The 17141-nt window shown below is 40.3% G+C and overlaps 1 protein-coding gene across 9 annotated transcripts in view; it reads left to right on the top strand.

The window, feature by feature from the left end:
• Nucleotides 1-16294, top strand: part of si:rp71-68n21.9 (kelch-like protein 13) — an 82760-nt gene extending 66466 nt beyond the window's left edge. For 8 of the 9 annotated variants that reach the window (XM_060833086.1, XM_060833085.1, XM_060833090.1 and 5 more), the window contains 4 exons: nucleotides 115-311; nucleotides 1587-2382; nucleotides 13931-14044; nucleotides 15250-16293. In XM_060833086.1, coding sequence (XP_060689069.1) covers nucleotides 115-311; nucleotides 1587-2382; nucleotides 13931-14044; nucleotides 15250-15749 — 1607 coding nt within the window. In that variant the 3' untranslated portion in view covers nucleotides 15750-16293. Of the gene's footprint in view, nucleotides 1-114; nucleotides 312-1586; nucleotides 2383-13930; nucleotides 14045-15249 lie in introns of all 9 variants that reach the window. The other variant, XM_060833084.1, reaches the window with a different exon arrangement.
• The last annotated feature ends 847 nt before the right edge of the window (nucleotides 16295-17141 follow it).

Raw genomic sequence — 17141 nt, 5'->3', positions numbered from 1 at the left:
TGTTTCTAAGGAGAATTTACAGATTAAATTTGTGAGACTGTGGCAAGTTAATAAGTACATGCCCTAGCTTTTGGAACCATTGTATATCTCACCTCTAGTTCAATTGCTCTTTAGGTGGCATGAAAGAACAGGAACTGACGTCAGTCAAGCTACATGGAGTAAGCAAAGTAGGACTGAAAAGTATCATAGAGTTCAGTTATACATCAAAGCTATCTCTCAATATGGACAATCTCCAGGATATCCTTGAAGCAGCCAGCTTCCTCCAGATTATGCCTATCATTGAGTTCTGCAAAGAGTTTCTAATTTCTCAGGTTTGTCTCACTACTACTTTCAAGGCCCAACAAAATGATGGCTTCAACTTTTCAATTTACTTCAATAGTGGGGATTTGAGTTGGAAAGGCCAATGTTTGCAATGTTATCATTTTCTGCGATCTGTTACAGTGTGTGTCAGAGATTTGGGTTGATACTCAACTTCCAGGCTGGTTAATTTTGCCTTTGTCCATCTCCTTTGTTAGGAGCTTGATCACTCCTCCGTCAGTGTTGAAATTTTGGATTACCAATATGATTCCACCCTCAATAGAATTTTTTGTGTGTGTATGCCTTTTTGTAAAGGGGAGTTGTTCCTCACTTAAACAAACAAGTAAACCCATACAGCCAGCTAACAAGCTGCAATTTTTCAAATTTTTTTACACGTGTTGGACAGATGTCTGAAATCTTTGTGTCATTTCTTTGTTTCTTTGATTTGTTCCTGTGGAAAAACTTAGCAAACTTTTTCGTCTGTTCACTTGTTCAGCTTTGCTCAATCTGAAGCTAAGATGTTGTTTCTGGATGTAGTACCAGGTTCATAAGCAACGACATTACTTCTGCTTCAGTAAAATTGCAATACCATAAAAGTGATTAATTTAAATTATCTCATGAATTTACCCGCCCGTATGAAATGGTTCTTTGCACTGTTGAATAAAATAAGTTCAGTTTTGCCTAAGGCACTGAACGACGCATTTCATGTTCCAGTACACTATTAAAGAGTAAATGTAAACCTGAGTGCATTAACATTTCAAATAGAAAAGTCTCCCATGTATATTAACCCGCCAGAACAAAATGAAATGACAACATATTTCATGCACTTTTGAAGTTGAGGATATATTGAAATTTATGTCATTTGTTTCAATAATGATGTGACTTCAGTCATTATAATTGATGGTAGAGCTGGAATGCACAGAAATCTTACCGCCCCCACCCCACCCGCTTCCCCCCCACCCCCCCTCAACACACACACACACACACACACACACACACTTATGTTAGCAACCAATATGCATGAGCTGTTTGCTTTATGGATCAATACACTGATTAATTGTTTGTACAAATACACATTCTATGAAGGCATATCAAAATTCAGTAGAAATGTGGATTCACAACTGATGCTTAACATTGTGACATAGGAACTTTGCACCTTAACATGACCTCACAATGAAATAAGATGCTGTATGGCTCATGACATTGAGATAATGTAGAATTATGCTGGTCTTGAGCTATTGATGGCAGTTTATGTGCAGTAAGTAACCATTCTTGAATTAATTTTCCAGATTTCATTTGAAAACTGCGTTGAAATTGGTCGCATTGCCAATGCATACCACTTGACAACAGTAGATGGTTATATCAAAGACTGTGTACTGAAGAACTTCTCAACAATATTAAACAACAAGGAATTTATTTTGCTGTCATATGACCAGCTTGTCTTTGCACTTGGCAACGATGGCCTGAAGAACTGCACGGAGCTTCAGCTATTTAAAGCTGCCTGTCAGTGGCTGCAGCATGACGAATGTCGAATGCAGTTTGCTGCAAAACTGATGAAGCACATTCGCTTTCCTTTGATGTCACCAGAGGAGCTTCTTGAACATGTTCAGACGGTTGAGTTCATGCGGACTGATACCACTTGTGTTAACCTTCTACTTGAAGCTAGCAACTACCAGATGTTGCCCTACATGCAACCAATCATGCAATCCGAAAGGACTAGGATCCGTTCCAACTCCACACACCTGGTCACCCTGGGTGGTGTTCTCCGCCAGCAGCTTCTGGTGAGCAAGGAGCTGCGCTTGTTTGATGAGAACACGCAAATGTGGAAATCATTGGCTGCCATGGATGTGCCACGTTACCAGCATGGTGTAGCTGTAATTGGAAATTTCCTCTTTGTAGTTGGTGGGCAGAGCAACTATGACACAAAAGGAAAAACAGCTGTTGATACAACGTATCGATATGATCCCCGCTACAACAAGTGGAAACAGATGGGCTCCTTAAATGAGAAAAGAACGTTCTTCCATTTAAGTGCTCTTGAGGGAAATCTGTATGCAGTGGGAGGCCGGAATGTTGCTGGAGAATTAGGTAAACGACGATCTATCTATATCCTCTTATTACTCGGTTGGACCTTTGGAAAGCATTTTACTGTTAAAGCAGAAGAAAATGAATATAAATTCCATCTATCAATCTTAGCTGCAGGTTGCAAATTGCAATTGTAAATTGGAACTGCCAAGAATACCTTCTGTAGTTTAGATTGATCCTGACTTACTTCTTCAAAAATGTGTGATTAAAATTATCACCTCCTCTTTATTCTAATATCGCCAGAGTTCCGATGGAAAAAAGCAAGCAATTTTATTCTCTCTCTGGACAGATTGCAACTGGACAGAGCTGTGACTGAGTTCCTTGATGGATATTTTGCTCATGCTTTAAACATTACTTTAAACTAACTCAGCAGTGTTTTGGGAACCAAGAAAGAATATTAGAAAGGGATACCAGGCTTCGCAAGATACTAGGAGAGAGAGTAATATTCGTGTGGAGAATAGAACAACAATTGGTGATGTTGGTGTAAGTGAGAAAGTACTGAAGTCTACATCAGGGTTACTGCACATAAATGTGGATGCACAGGGTTTAGTCAATAAGATTGGGAAGTTACAGGCACAGAGTGACATTAGCGAATATGGCATTGTGACAATAACAGAGACCTGAATTAAGAAAGGGAAGGATTGGATGCCAAATAATCTTGGATACAAGATGTTAGCTAATGATAGGAAAGGAGGAGGAGGACAATATTTGTCAGGGAGCATACTGAAGGGCTGAAGAAAGAAGACATCCCAAGGAATTTAAGGAAAGTTTCAATCTGGTTAGAGATAGGGAATAAAAAGAGCACAATTACATTGCTCGATATAGTTTGTAGGCCACCAAGTAGCGGAAAGGAATTAGAGGAATACATTTGCAAGGAAATTACAGAGATGTCAACATTATAGAGTAGTTAAAATAAGGTCTTTAACTACCTGAATGAAGACTCGGACAGTGCTAGTGTAAAGGATGGAGAAGGCCTATCATTCCTTGACTGTGTTCAGTTGAATTTCCTACAACAGTTTGTGTCCAGTCCAACAAGAATGGATGCATTGTTTGACCTGATTCTTAGAAATGACCTGGGTCAAGCAGACCTGAGTGTCAGTGGGGGATCATTTAGGAAACAGTGATCCCTGCATTGTAATATTTAAGATGATGATAGAAAATGACAAAAGACAAGCCAGAGCAGGAATAATAAAGGGGGAGAATTGATGCCATTGACCAGGCTGCTTTATCCTGAATGGTGTCAAGCTTCTAGAGTATTGTTGGAGCTGCACTCGTCCAGGCAAAAGGGGGGTATTCCATCAAACTACTGACTTCTGACATGTAGATGGTGGACAGACTTTGAGGAGTCAGGAGGTGAGTTACTCATCACCGTATTCGTCACCATTTACCTGCTCCTTCCATGTCACATTGAGACAGACCAACCGAATTAGGGTGCTCAGGTAGAGTTGTAGAGTCATAGAGTCTTAGAGCTATACAATTTAGAAACAGACCCTTCAGTCAAATTCATTCATACCAACCAGATATCCTAAACTAATCTAGTCCCATTTGCTAGCACTTGGCCCATATCCCGCTAAACCCTTCCTATTCATACACCCATCCAGATGCTTTTTAAATGTTGCAATTGTACTAGCCTCCATCACTTCCTCTGGCAGCTCATTCCGTACACGCACTATCTTTTGCATGAAAACGTTGCCCCTTAGGCTCCTTTGAAATCCTTCCACTCTCACTGTAAACCTATGCCCTCTAATTCTGGGCTACCCTACTCTTGGAAAAAAGACCTTGTCTATTTATCCTATCCATGCCCTCATGATTTTATAAACCTCAATGAAGTCACCCATCAGAGTGTCACACTCAGGGGAAAATAGCCGCAGCCTTATTCAGCCTCTCCGTATAGCTGGCCAGAATGCCAGACATTCACTACCCTTAGAAATCTTTTATTGGGAGCTCATGCTGTCATGGTAATCAAAACAAACTGTATAAGGATACCCTGACGGCTTTACTTAGTTTTGACATTGACTTTGAGTTCTGGGAGAACCTGCCCAGCATTGCTACACCTTTGAAAGAAAATCCACATCAGTAGTTGAGAGCAAACATGAGCATGAGGAGAGCAATGGCAAGCCACAGTCATTTGTTATGTCCAGTCTTATTTGTAGAAGAATTCTTAGGGTGCAGTTAAGCATGTACCACCTTGAACCCTAGCAAACATCTCAAGATGATTAACATGGTCATCTTCACCTCAAAGGGTGAACAAGAGGTTTGGCATTTTATCACTGGTTTCTTGTCTGAAGCAATGGTGATGTGATACACAAAATCTTCAAAGCATTCAACCATCTGTCAAAGTATATTGGATACTTTGAGATCAGATCCATACTTCCAGTAGGAGGACACTTTCAAATGGACTACTTTCAAATCTCGGATCTGTCTTCATTGCCTTATAATTGACTAGGATCAACTGCAGCCACGTTGCAATTGTTCTATATTACAGAACTATTTATTGTGAGTTTCCTGCTACCACCTTTTCCCTTGTGTATCCCCTTGATTTGAGTTGTTCCTTTTTATTAAATATCAGTTCTCTATAGGCCATTAGTGTGACTTTGCTCAATTATAGAGCATCTGTCTTCAAGAAACCATCATCTTTCAAATTTTCAGGAACGATTTTCTGGTGTTGCTTGAGTGGACTAATTGTTATTCTGAGCTCTTATTATGGCTTTAAGAGGTGTATTTTGTGCTGGTTTTTATTTTAAGATGAAACATTGAGAAAGAGGGGCCGAACTGCTCAAAGCCAATAAAGTAAACAGCTTGTGAAGGTTTGGGTTTCTTTTTAAAGGTTGGGTGGGATGAAGTTTCCTCAGAACCAGGAGCTGAGTTGACTACATTAGCAGGTAGGGCATTCCATGCCCTTCCCACACTCTGCATAAAGAATCTGCCTCTGACATAAATCTTAAATCGATCACCCCTCAATTTGTAGTTATGCCCCCTTGTACACACTGACATCATCATCCTAGGAAAAAGACTTTCACTGTCTACCCTATCTAATCCTTCGATCATGTCTCTATCAAATCCCCTCTTAGCCTTCTTCTTCGCAATAAGAACAGGTTCAAGTCTCTCAGCTTTTCCTCATAAGACCTTCCCTCCAGACGAGGCAACATCCTGGTAAATCTCCTCTGCACCTTTTCCAATGCTTCCACATCCTTCCCAAAATATGGGGACCAGAACTGTACACAGTATTCCAAATGTGGCCGCACCAGTGTTTTGTATAGTTGCAGCATGATATTGCGGCTCCGGAACTCAATCCCTCTATGAATGAAACCTAACACACCATATGCCTTCTTAACAGCACTATCCACCTGGGTGGCAACTTTTAGGGATCTATGTACATGGACTCTAAGATCCCTCTGCACATCCACACTACCAACAATCTTTTCATTGATCCAGTACTCTGCCTTCCTGCTATGCTTCCCAAAGTTTATCACCTCACATTTAGCTGCACTGAACTCCATTTGCCACCTGTTAGCCCAATTCTGCAGTTTATCCAAGTCCCCCTGCAACCTGTAACATTCCTCCACACTGTGCACTACTCCACCGACTTTAGTGTCATCTGCAAATGTACTAATCCATCCACCTATGCCTCTGTCTAAGTCATTTATAAAAATGATAAACAGCATTGGTCCCAAAACAGAACCTTGTGGCACACCACTAGTAACTGGATTCCAGACTGAATATTTTCCATCAACCACCACTTGCTGCCTTCTTTCAGAAAGCCAATTTCCAATTCAAACTGCTAAATCACCCTCAATCCCATGCCTCTGCATTTCCTCCAACAGCCTACCATGTGGAACCTTATTAAAGGCTTTATTGAAATCGATGTATATCACATCAACCCTCATCCACATGTTTGATCACCTTCTCAAAAAACTCAATGAGGTTTGTGAGACACAACCTGCCCTTGACGAAACCATGTTGACTATCTGAAATCAAATTGTTGCTTGCGAGATTATTATAAATGTTATCTCTTATACTCTTTCCCAAAACCTTTCCTACAACAGAAGTAAGGCTCACTGGTCTATAATTACCTGGGTCATCTCTACTGCCATTCTTGAAGAAGGGCACAACATTTGCAGTCCTCTGGCACCAAACCTGTAGACAATGACAACTCAAATATCAAAGCCAAAGGCTCTGTTATCTCCTCCCTAGCTTCCCAGAGAATCCTCGGATAAATCCCATCCAGCCCAGGGGACTTACCTTTAAAATAAGAAAAAGTTTTAAATACATTTTGAGTGTGTCTGGTCTGGTCCATAACACATCTCATAGTGTCATAGAGGTGAACAGCATGGTAACAGACCCTTTGGTCCAACTCATTGATGCCGACCAGATATCCTAACCTCATCCCGTCACATTTGGCAGCACTTGGCCCATATCCCTCTCAACCCTTCCTATTCATATACCCATCCAGATGCCTTTTAAATGCTGTAACTGTATCAGCATTCACCACTTCCTCTGGCAGCTCATACCGTACATGCAACACCCCCCCCCCCGTGTGAAAAAGTTGCCTCTTAGGTCCCTTTTATATATTTCCCCTCTCACCATAAACTTATGCCCTCTAGTTCTGGACTCCCCAACCCCAGGAAAAGACCTTGTCTATTCATCCTATCCATGCCCCTCATGATTTTATAAACCTCTATAAGGTCACCCCTCAACTTCCGATGCTCCAGGGAAAACAGCTCCAACCTATTCAGCCTCTTCCTGTAGCTCAAATCCTCCAACCCTGGCAATGTCCTTGTAAATCTTTTCTTACATGGGCGGCATGGTGGCACAGTGGTTAGCACTGCTGCCTCACAGCACCAGAGACCCAGGTTCAATTCCCACCTCAGACGATTGACTGTGTGGAGTTTGCACGTTCTCCCCATGTCTGCATGGGTTTCCTCCAGGTGCTCCGGTTTCCTCCCACAGTCCAAAGATGTGCGGGTCAGGTGAATTGGCCATGCTAAATTGCCCGTAGTATTAGGTAAGAGGTAAATGTAGGGGTATGGGTGGGTTGCGCTTCGGCGGGTCGGTGTGGACTTGTTGGGCCGAAGGGCCTGTTTCCAACTGTAAGTAATCTAATCTAATCTAATCTTAACCCTTTCAAGTTTCACAACATCCTTCTGATAGGAAGGAGATCAGACTTTCATGCAGTATTCCAAAAGTGGCTTAACCAATGTCCTGTATAGCTGCAACATAACCTTCCAACTCCTATACTCAATGCTCTGACCAATAAAGGCAAGTATACTAAACACCTTCTTCACTATCCTATCTTCCTACGACTCTACTTTCAAGGAACTATGAACCTATACTCCAAGGTCTCTTTGTTCAACAACACTCTCCAGGACTTTACTATTAATTGCATTGGTCCTGCTTTGATTTGCTTTTCCAAAATGCAGCGCCTCGCATTTATCTAAATTAAACTCTATCTGCTAATCCTCATCCCATTGGCCCACCTGATCAAGATCCTGTTGTAATCTGAGGTAACCTTCTTCGCTGTCCACTACACCTCCAATTTTGGTATCATCTGCAAACTTACTAACTATACCTCCTATGTTTACACCCATATCAAGTTTCAGCTTCAAATTTACAGTTGTAGATTGATTTCTCATATTTTACTTAATCTGAATAGTTGTGACATTTATTTTCTCTCTGAGAACTGACCCATCCAGATATTTCATGCACTTTGATGGCTCCTATGTTTATTCTGCTCTTCAACACATTTCCCAGAGTATCAGTGGTTTGCTTTACTTTTCCTTCTTATTCACCCTGTTCCTCTGCCCCTGGCACCCACTTTACTATCATTTTTCTTTCTTTTGCATATATTTTGCCAATGATTGATACCAGAAATTTCTGATTTTGTACTACATACGCTAAAGAATATAACTTTTAATTGTGGAATTTAGTTTGAATATGATTGGAACACTTCATTCAGGAACTGGGAGACAGAGCTGTAGTAGTTATCCTTTAAAGACTAATCTATATTTATTTAATAATATTAGGGTTAGGAATGAGAAAATTTAACAGTGGATAACCCATCTTTGAGCTTTCAGTAAGAACATGAATTCTACAGTTACTCCAATAACAGTTTAAAATATTCATGTAATTTCCAGAGCAAAGAAGTCAAACACCTATTTGACTTTCTTGGCTGAGAGCTCATACATCCATTAGTTTGTTGAAACAGCTGCAGCCAAGAGAAAATAAAGTACTTACTGGACAGCTTTCTTTCTTAAACTGGTTGGTGTATTTATCGAGGTGACAAGTGCTTGCAGTTTCTACTACTGCTATTATATATTCCTGGTTGCTTCAAGATTGTGTAAGGCTGTAGTGAAAGCAGCTTTTAAATGAAATTATGAATGGGTATTTTTAAATTTTTTCATACATTTTTACTGTCGGGATGAATGGTTATGGATGAATCATAGGTAAGCATGGACAGTATTAAGCAGCATGGAGAGTATATGGAGGATATAGAGAATATAAGGGATTATGGGGATGTGGACTTGCATAGATAGGCACTGACTGTATGAGGGGCCCTGGAATGAATATGGAGATAGAGGTTGGCATGAGGACAAGTATAAAACCTTTTAGAAAGTTCCCTTGTCCAGACCATAGTTTGCAATACTTGTGAGGGGCTGTGAACCATGACATTTTTCAAAGCTGACCTAACTCCTAAAAATTAGGAACAGCTAAGATTCCTGTCTTAGCAATGGAACCAACCATGTGGGAGTAGAAGTTGTGAGCTTGGAATCTATACTCACCTTCACTCTTATTCTACCATGAAACCCAGAATTGGGTTTCAGTTTCCATATTTTAAGATCCACAATGTCTCCTAATCTCTGAGTCATGAGGATAAAGTGAGCAAAAGAATTAAGGAATGAATGAACTGAGGGAAAATTATGCTGAATTTCTCTCGCTTGTAGCTAAAAAAAGCTTAGAGTAACTCTCAAAAGGACAACAATAGTTCAGCTTGAGAACCAGCAGAGATACAATCTGCCCAGAAGTGTAAAGGAGTTGTAAAGCCAGGACAAGGAGCTAGAAGATTCAGAATAATGTTGTTCCTGATTTTTAAATCATTAAGCGTAAATGAAATGAGGTCTATGTTTGACCTGAGAAGCCCACGGTTAAGAGACTTTAGACAACCATTGGAAAGCTACGTAGCAAAAAGCTAATGGAAAGATTCCCATGAAATAGCTGGTATGCTGAGGAGAAATCAAAGTCAATTCCAGAGTGCTCTGGAATACTTGGTGTGGATCAAGAAGGAGAATGGAATGATGTATGTCTTATAATGTTTAACTGTCAGGCGGATGTAGGAAGTGAAAGAGAAGATGGTGGCATAGTGGTAATATCAGGGGATTGGTAACCCAGAGGCCAAGGCTAATGCCCTGGAGACATGGATAACAATCTGAGCATAACGGCTGGTGGCATTTAAAATCCATTCGTCAATCTGGAATAAAGCTAGGTTCAGAAATGGTGCCATGAAACTACCACCAATAGTTGTAAAAACCCACCTCATTCACTAATGTTGCTTAGAGAAAGAAATTTCCATGTGACTCCAGATCTAAAATAATGTGGTCAATTCTTAATTGTCCTCTGAAATGGCACACCCCCTCAAGGACTATTAGAAATTGGCAGCAAATACTGACCTTGTGAGCAACATCTAAATCCCATGAAAGAATAAAGAACAAGTGATTTTTGACAAACTATAGTATTATGTTAATAGTGAATGCTTTGCTTATTATTTTATGTACGGTAACATGTATGATTGTTTCAAAACAGGAAATCATGTGGCATAATTTTTGTCAGTTAATCACTGTGTGTTGAATTGCTCTTTAAACGTTAATGGTCTCTACGTCAATGATCAAAACACTGGACTTTCTACAAGCACTGCAATTTGAACCCTACATGGGAGAGTTCTTGCCTGTGAATTCATACAGTCATCTATAGCTTTTGTATATTTTTCTCTCCCATTTGATGTCTTTTATTTTGTTGCTGTTTCACATCAACTTTCTCAAATGAATCATCTGCAGAATAGCCATTAAGTAGTCAGCATTTTCATCTGTCTACTCATGACTTCTTGGGGTCTGGCAGTCTCTAAAGCACACTATATTGTGAGCTTGTCCTTTCCAATTAGAACTGTTTGTATATTAGGGTGTGCAGAGCCCTGTATGGTTTAGTCTACCAGCCTTTCATTCAGTTATAAAGTCATTGTCATAGAGATAGACCGTAGACAATAGACAATAGGAGTGGGCCATTCTGCCCTTTGAGCCTGCACCACCATTCAATATGATCATGGCTGATCATCCTTAATCAGTATCCTGTTCCTGCCTTATCTCCATAACCCTTGATTCCACTCTCCTTGAGAGCTCTATCCAACTCTTTCTTAAATGAATCCAGAGACTGGGCCTCCACTGCCCTCTGGGGCAGAGCATTCCACACAGCCACCATTCTCTGGGTGAAGAAGTTTCTCCTCACCTCTGTCCTAAATGGTCTACCCCATATTTTTAAGCTGTGTCCTCTGGTTCGGCACTCACCCATCAGCGGAAACATGTTTCCTGCCTCCAGAGTGTCCAATCCTTTAATAATCTTATATGTCTCAATCAGATCCCCTTTCAGTCTTCTAAACTCAATGGTATACAAGCCCAGTCACTCCAGTCTTTCGGCATAAGGTAATCCCGCCATTCCAGGAATTGACCTTGTGATCCTACGCTACACTCCCTCAATAGCCAGTCTTTCCTCAAATTTGGAGACCAGAACTGCACACAGGTGTGGTCTCACCAGGGACCTGTACAGCTGCAGAAGAAGCTCTTTGCTTCTATACTCAATCCCTCTTGTTATGAAGGCCAGCATGCTATTAGCCTTCTTCACTACCTGCTGTACCTGCATGCTTACCTTCATTGACTGGTGTACAAGAACACCCAGATCTCTCTGTACTGCCCCTTTATCTAAATTGATTCCATTTAGGTAGTAATCTCCCCTCCTGTTCTTGCCACCAAAGTGGATAACCATACATTTATCCACATTAAACCGCATCTGCCATGCATCTGACCACTCACCTAACTTGTCCAGGTCACCCTGCAATCTCCTAACATCCTCCTCACATTTCACCCTGCCACCCAGCTTAATATCATCAGCAAATTTGCTAATGTTATTACTAATACCATCTTCTACATCATTAACATATATTGTAAAAAGCTACGGTCCCAGTACTGGTCCCTGCGGTACCCCACTGGTCACACTGCCTGCCATTCCGAAATGGAGCTGTTTATCACTACTCTTTATTTCCTATAAGCCAACCAACTTTCAATCCAAGTTAGTACTTTGCCCCCAGTACCATGCACCCTAATTTTGCTCACTAACCTCCTATGTGGGACTTTATCAAAAGCTTTCTGCAAGTCCAGGTACATTACGTCTACAGGATCTCCCTCGTCCATCTTCAGAGTTACATCCTCAAAAAAATCCAGAAGATTAGTCAAGCATGATTTCCCCTTCATAAATCCATGCTGACTCTGACCTATCCTGTTACTATGTTTAGCATAGAAACAGATCCTTTGGTCCAACCCATCCATGCCAGATATCCCAAACCAATCTCATCCCACCTGCCCCTATCCCTCTAAACCCTTCCTATTCATACACCCATCCAGATGCCTCTTAAATGTTGCAATCGTGCTAGCCTCCACCACTTCCCCTGGCAACTCATTCCATACACACAACACCCTCTGTGAGAAAAGAATGTCCGTCAGGTCTCTTTTATATCTTTCCCCTCTTGCCCTAAATCTAGTTCTGGACTCCCCCACCCCAGGGAAAAGACTGTGTCTATTTATCCTATCCATGCCCCTCATAATTTTGTAAACCTCTATAAGGTCACTCCTCAGCCTCCGATGCTACAGGGAAAACAGCCCCAGCCTATTCAACCTCTCCCTATAGCTCAAGTCCTCCAACTCTAGCAACATCCTTTTTTTAATTCATATTTGCAGTTCATGTTTCTTAATCATTAAGTAATTCTCAGTGGTCTCACCCAGTTCTTGCCTCAGGCTCAGGAAATTCATACCTGTAGATCCAACTTTTTGATAATGGCTGGAGGGTCAGAATCATACAGCATGGAAATGTTTGGTCCAACTCATCCTTGCTGACCAGTCCCATTCTCCTGCATTTGGCCTATATCCCTATAAACCTATCCTATTCATGTATCTATCCAAATGTCTAAAATGTTGTAAGTGTATATGCATCTACAGTCCATTCCACATACAAAGCATCCTCAGTGTGAAACAGTTGCTCCTCAGGTCCCTTTTTAAATCTTTCTTCTCACCTTAAAAATATGCCGTCTCGTTGTGAACTGCCCTACTCTAGGGAAAAGACCTTTGCTATTCACCTTATCTATACCCGGTGCACTGATGTTCTCAAAACATCTGTATGAATTTTCACTGTCAGCTTTACTTATTTCCTAGCTCATAAAAAGATGTGAACTTGTCTCTCCTGCCTACAAAAGGGTGCAGTTGACCACTTCTTCGCTGATGACTTTCTTCGCTGAGTGAATGTTACTCTGCATTTTTATTTCCATTTCCCACATATCCCAATGATATCATTGGCTTCCCAACTTAACACGGGCTGGAGCTGTGCGTACCTTCCTGTGGGCATTTTGACACACATGACTCACTCAGATTTTTTTCTCTTTTTCTGATACTAGTTGAGGTTGAATTTTCTCAACCAAATTCAACACTAAATCCTTTTAAATTGTTTGGATACTAAGCATAGATAGACACATGCAGTTATCAACTTGTCACTCTCAGAAGTTTGAAATAATAACATTATTTTACATAGATACACGAGGTGATACTGAATGTGGAGCGATATTTTGTTACTTTGGGGCCATGCAGTAGTGTATGATGTGACATTCCAGGTACACATGCGTATCGCTGCTGAAAAATGTGTTGCTGGAAAAACACAGCAGGTCAGGCAGCATCCAAGGAGCAGGAGAATCGACGTTTCGGGCATAAGCCCTTCTTCAGCACTGAACTGCTGTGCTTTTCCAGCAACACATTTTTCAGCTGCTCCTTGGATGCTGCCTGACCTGCTGCGCTTTTCCAGCAACACATTTTTCAGCTCTGATCTCCAGCATCTGCAGTCTTCACTTTCTCCTCACACATGCATATTGAACAACATGTAACAAAATTGTGCAATCAATAGGCTGCAAAAGAAGTACGAATACCACGCAAAGCACAATCCAATTTTTGGTTCAATGACATCGGCAGGCAGTGAAAATCTATTCTATTCAAATCTATTCAATTTACCCATCGGTGGTTATTTTGTTGATGCTGACATTATAATTGGTATTTGCTTAGTTGATATTCCCAATATTGTCCTACTGGGAAAGAATCTGAAGGACACAGTGCTGCGTGTTTTGTTTGTGAATGATTGCTGCTCTCTATTATAACTTCTTAAATAAGCTACTTCTTTTGTTAATCAACAGTTAAGGCATCAGTTGTGAGGAATACAAATGTTAAAACTGTCTATTATTGTTGTATTTTAACAGCAACAGTTGAACGGTACAACCCAGCTACCAATGAATGGAGTTATGCCACTCGAATGAATGAGCCTCACTATGGACATGCTGGAACAGTTTACGGTGGATACATGTACATATCAGGTAGATTAAAAAAAAACTAACATCACTCTGATATTTTGCAACATAACAAATTGTTTGCAACAACATTATTTTGCTTAGGAGAAAATAATTATTCTTTTCTATCAAAACATCAAGATGATTAATTCTGTATTGATGTTAATGCAGAGAAGAGAATACTTGAATGCCAGCTCAGTTGGCAGCACTCTCACCTCTGAATCACAAAGTTCCAGATTTAAATCCCTCTCTCAGACCTGTGCAAACAAATATTCAAGGTTAACATGTGGATGCAATGCAGAGGGGAGTGTTGCACTGTTGGAGGTGTTGAATTTGATAAGATTTTAAACATCTCCTTACTTGGCAAAAAATCCCATGGCACTAAAAGTCAATTATGTTTTCCCTGCTGTTTTGGCTAATTATTTATTCCCTCTGTCAATATCCCCAAAGAGGTTATGCTTGTGGGGTTTCACAAAGTGTAAATTAGCTTCAAAAAATACTTGATAAATTGGAAAGCGCTTTGAGACATTTGTTGGTTGTGAAAAATGCCAAATGAATTCAAGTCTCCATTTTCCATCATTTTAATAATCAAATCATGCATTTATTTCCTTTTTTCCAATTTTGGTTTGGTCAATAATTCAACAGAAATTTAATGAGTTAGAATTCATGCTTTTGTATTGTCTCACCAAGATTGGGAAGCACTGTAATAAGAGGAACACATTATTTTCAGTGGATAAATTCCACATTTTCTGTACATCAGAGATGTTTGAATATCTGTATTTGAAATGTATGAAGGATGATTCTTAAATCCAAATTAAATCACATTTATAGCACAGAATGAGTTACTTGACACATTGTGGCTCTGCTGGCTGAAAAACAGCCGAAAGACACTTCCCCAGCATTTTGTTTGCAGCCCTGAAGGTTATAACACTTGAGGTGCATATCTGGAATAAAATTTATCATTTACAATAAATCAATCAAACATTGCAACAGGATGAACCTGATGGTATATATTTCCTGTTGTTATATGAGGACAATGGTAATCCAAGAAGCTCAACCCATATGCAAATCATCTAAAAGTATATCACTATTTAGTCAATTGGAAGAATTGGATTTTCCAAGAAGATTGAAAAAAAATTAAGGAATCTGCAAATATAACAGATAATCTTGTCATACTAACATTTGTCTTCTCATTCTAACAACTTATAACCTCTATTGATGTATACCTGTAGGTGGAATTACTCATGATACATTTCAGAAAGAACTACAGTGCTATGATCCCAAAACTAACTGCTGGTCCCGAAAATCAGACATGTCTACGGTCCGTGGGCTACATTGTATGTGCTCAATTGAAGATCGGCTTTATGTTATTGGTGGGAACCATTTCCAAGGGGTAAATGACTATGACGATGTATTGTCCTGTGAGTACTATAGCCCAGTTGCAGATCAATGGACTCACATTGCTCCAATGCTACGTGGACAGAGTGATGTTGGTGTAACAGTTTTTAACAATAACATTTACGTCATTGGGGGCTACTCGTGGAACAATCGCTGTATGGTAGAAATTGTCCAGAAGTATGATCCTGAAAAGGATGAGTGGAAGAAAGTTTTCGATGTGCCTGAACCACTTGGAGGTATTCGAGCATGTACCCTGACAGTCCATTTGCCAGAGGATGACTTAGAGTTGCAGTCTCGTGAATCTCCACTTGTGACTTCACATGCTACTTTGTGATTTGAATCGTAACCCTTGACTGCTATGTGTTTCTCTTTATTGTGCCATCTATTCATTTCGTTCATTCAACAAGCTCTCTTTAATATGGTCCAATAGTCTACAGTGCACATGGTTACGAAAGGCAATGATGCCATGTGAACTTACTGTGAATTGGTTCGCAATTAACCATGTGCTGTCAACGAATGAAGATTGTTCAAACTGTAAAATAACCTCTATCATTAACTACAGGGTGAAAAGAAAATGCTAAAGATTTCTGGGCCTCTGGATGTCATATCTGTACAACCCAGAAATCCAAATTGAACATATTTCTTGCTGCTTTACTAACATGAAACTTCTCTGAAACCTCTATCTGTACAGACATTTGCCACCTTATTGCATTATCCTGCATTAGTTGGAGGACTACTAAAACTGACCAGCTTTCTGTAAACGAAAAGGAGGTAACAATGAATATCGTCTTTGTATTTTGAGTTTTAAAAATATAGCTGAGGAAGTTTACTTTGTGGTAATATAGTATATTTGATCATTGTGTTGTCAAAACACCATGTTTTAAAGGGGAAGTAAAAATAAAGATTTGAATTAAACTAGAAGTTATTGACTCTTTTCACTTCTTCAGAAGTCTCTCTGTTCTCAGCTGGGTTTCAACAAACTAAATATTCACTGTCTTTTCAACATGAAGTGTCCATGAAAGAGAGATCAGAATATTCCTGACCCTGTGGTAATGAATTTGGAGGTATGGATCTGTGAAAGTGGAAGGGAAACATGTTAGGACAGTTTGTTGATGTAATTCTGCCCTGGAGGGTTTGCTGATCAGGGCTGACTTTGTAAGTTTGCTGCGTGTTGAGGAGCAAATGCAGCTTCCAGGCAAAGTGAGCAGATGCTGGAAACCAGAGTCTAGATTAGAGTGGTGCTGGAAAAGTACAGCAGGTCAGGTAGCATTCTAACCTGCCCTGGGAGCACCCACCCCACCTCACCACGTGCCATTCCAAGAACAACTAGCCATAGTGGATATCTGCTGTAAAATCAGCATCATTTGCATCCAAATAATCTTTAAAAGGCTGCACTACATCCAGATAAATGTTAGTAATCTGGCATTGCCCAACTTACCAGCAATATAATGGCACAAAGTGGCCATATTGCTCACAGCACAGAGCCAGCATGGCTGACACTGCCTTACACATAGAACACCATCCTCTCACCATAGTCACTGTTTATCCACCAGACCACACACTTTACTGCTCTTTAGCTACATCCCATCTGAGCACCTTCTGATTTAGAGCTATCCTATCCCTAATGCCCACTGCAAACCTGTAACATATCATTGTCCAGTTAAGGCCTGTCACATTCAAGCAAGGATTCAGATAATTCCAGCAATGAGCTTTTATTTACAGTGAG

The sequence above is a fragment of the Hemiscyllium ocellatum genome, chromosome 12, assembly GCF_020745735.1.
Source record: "Hemiscyllium ocellatum isolate sHemOce1 chromosome 12, sHemOce1.pat.X.cur, whole genome shotgun sequence".
In the NCBI taxonomy this organism is placed as follows: Eukaryota; Metazoa; Chordata; class Chondrichthyes; order Orectolobiformes; family Hemiscylliidae; genus Hemiscyllium; species Hemiscyllium ocellatum.
This window is presented reverse-complemented; position numbering and strand designations above follow the sequence as displayed.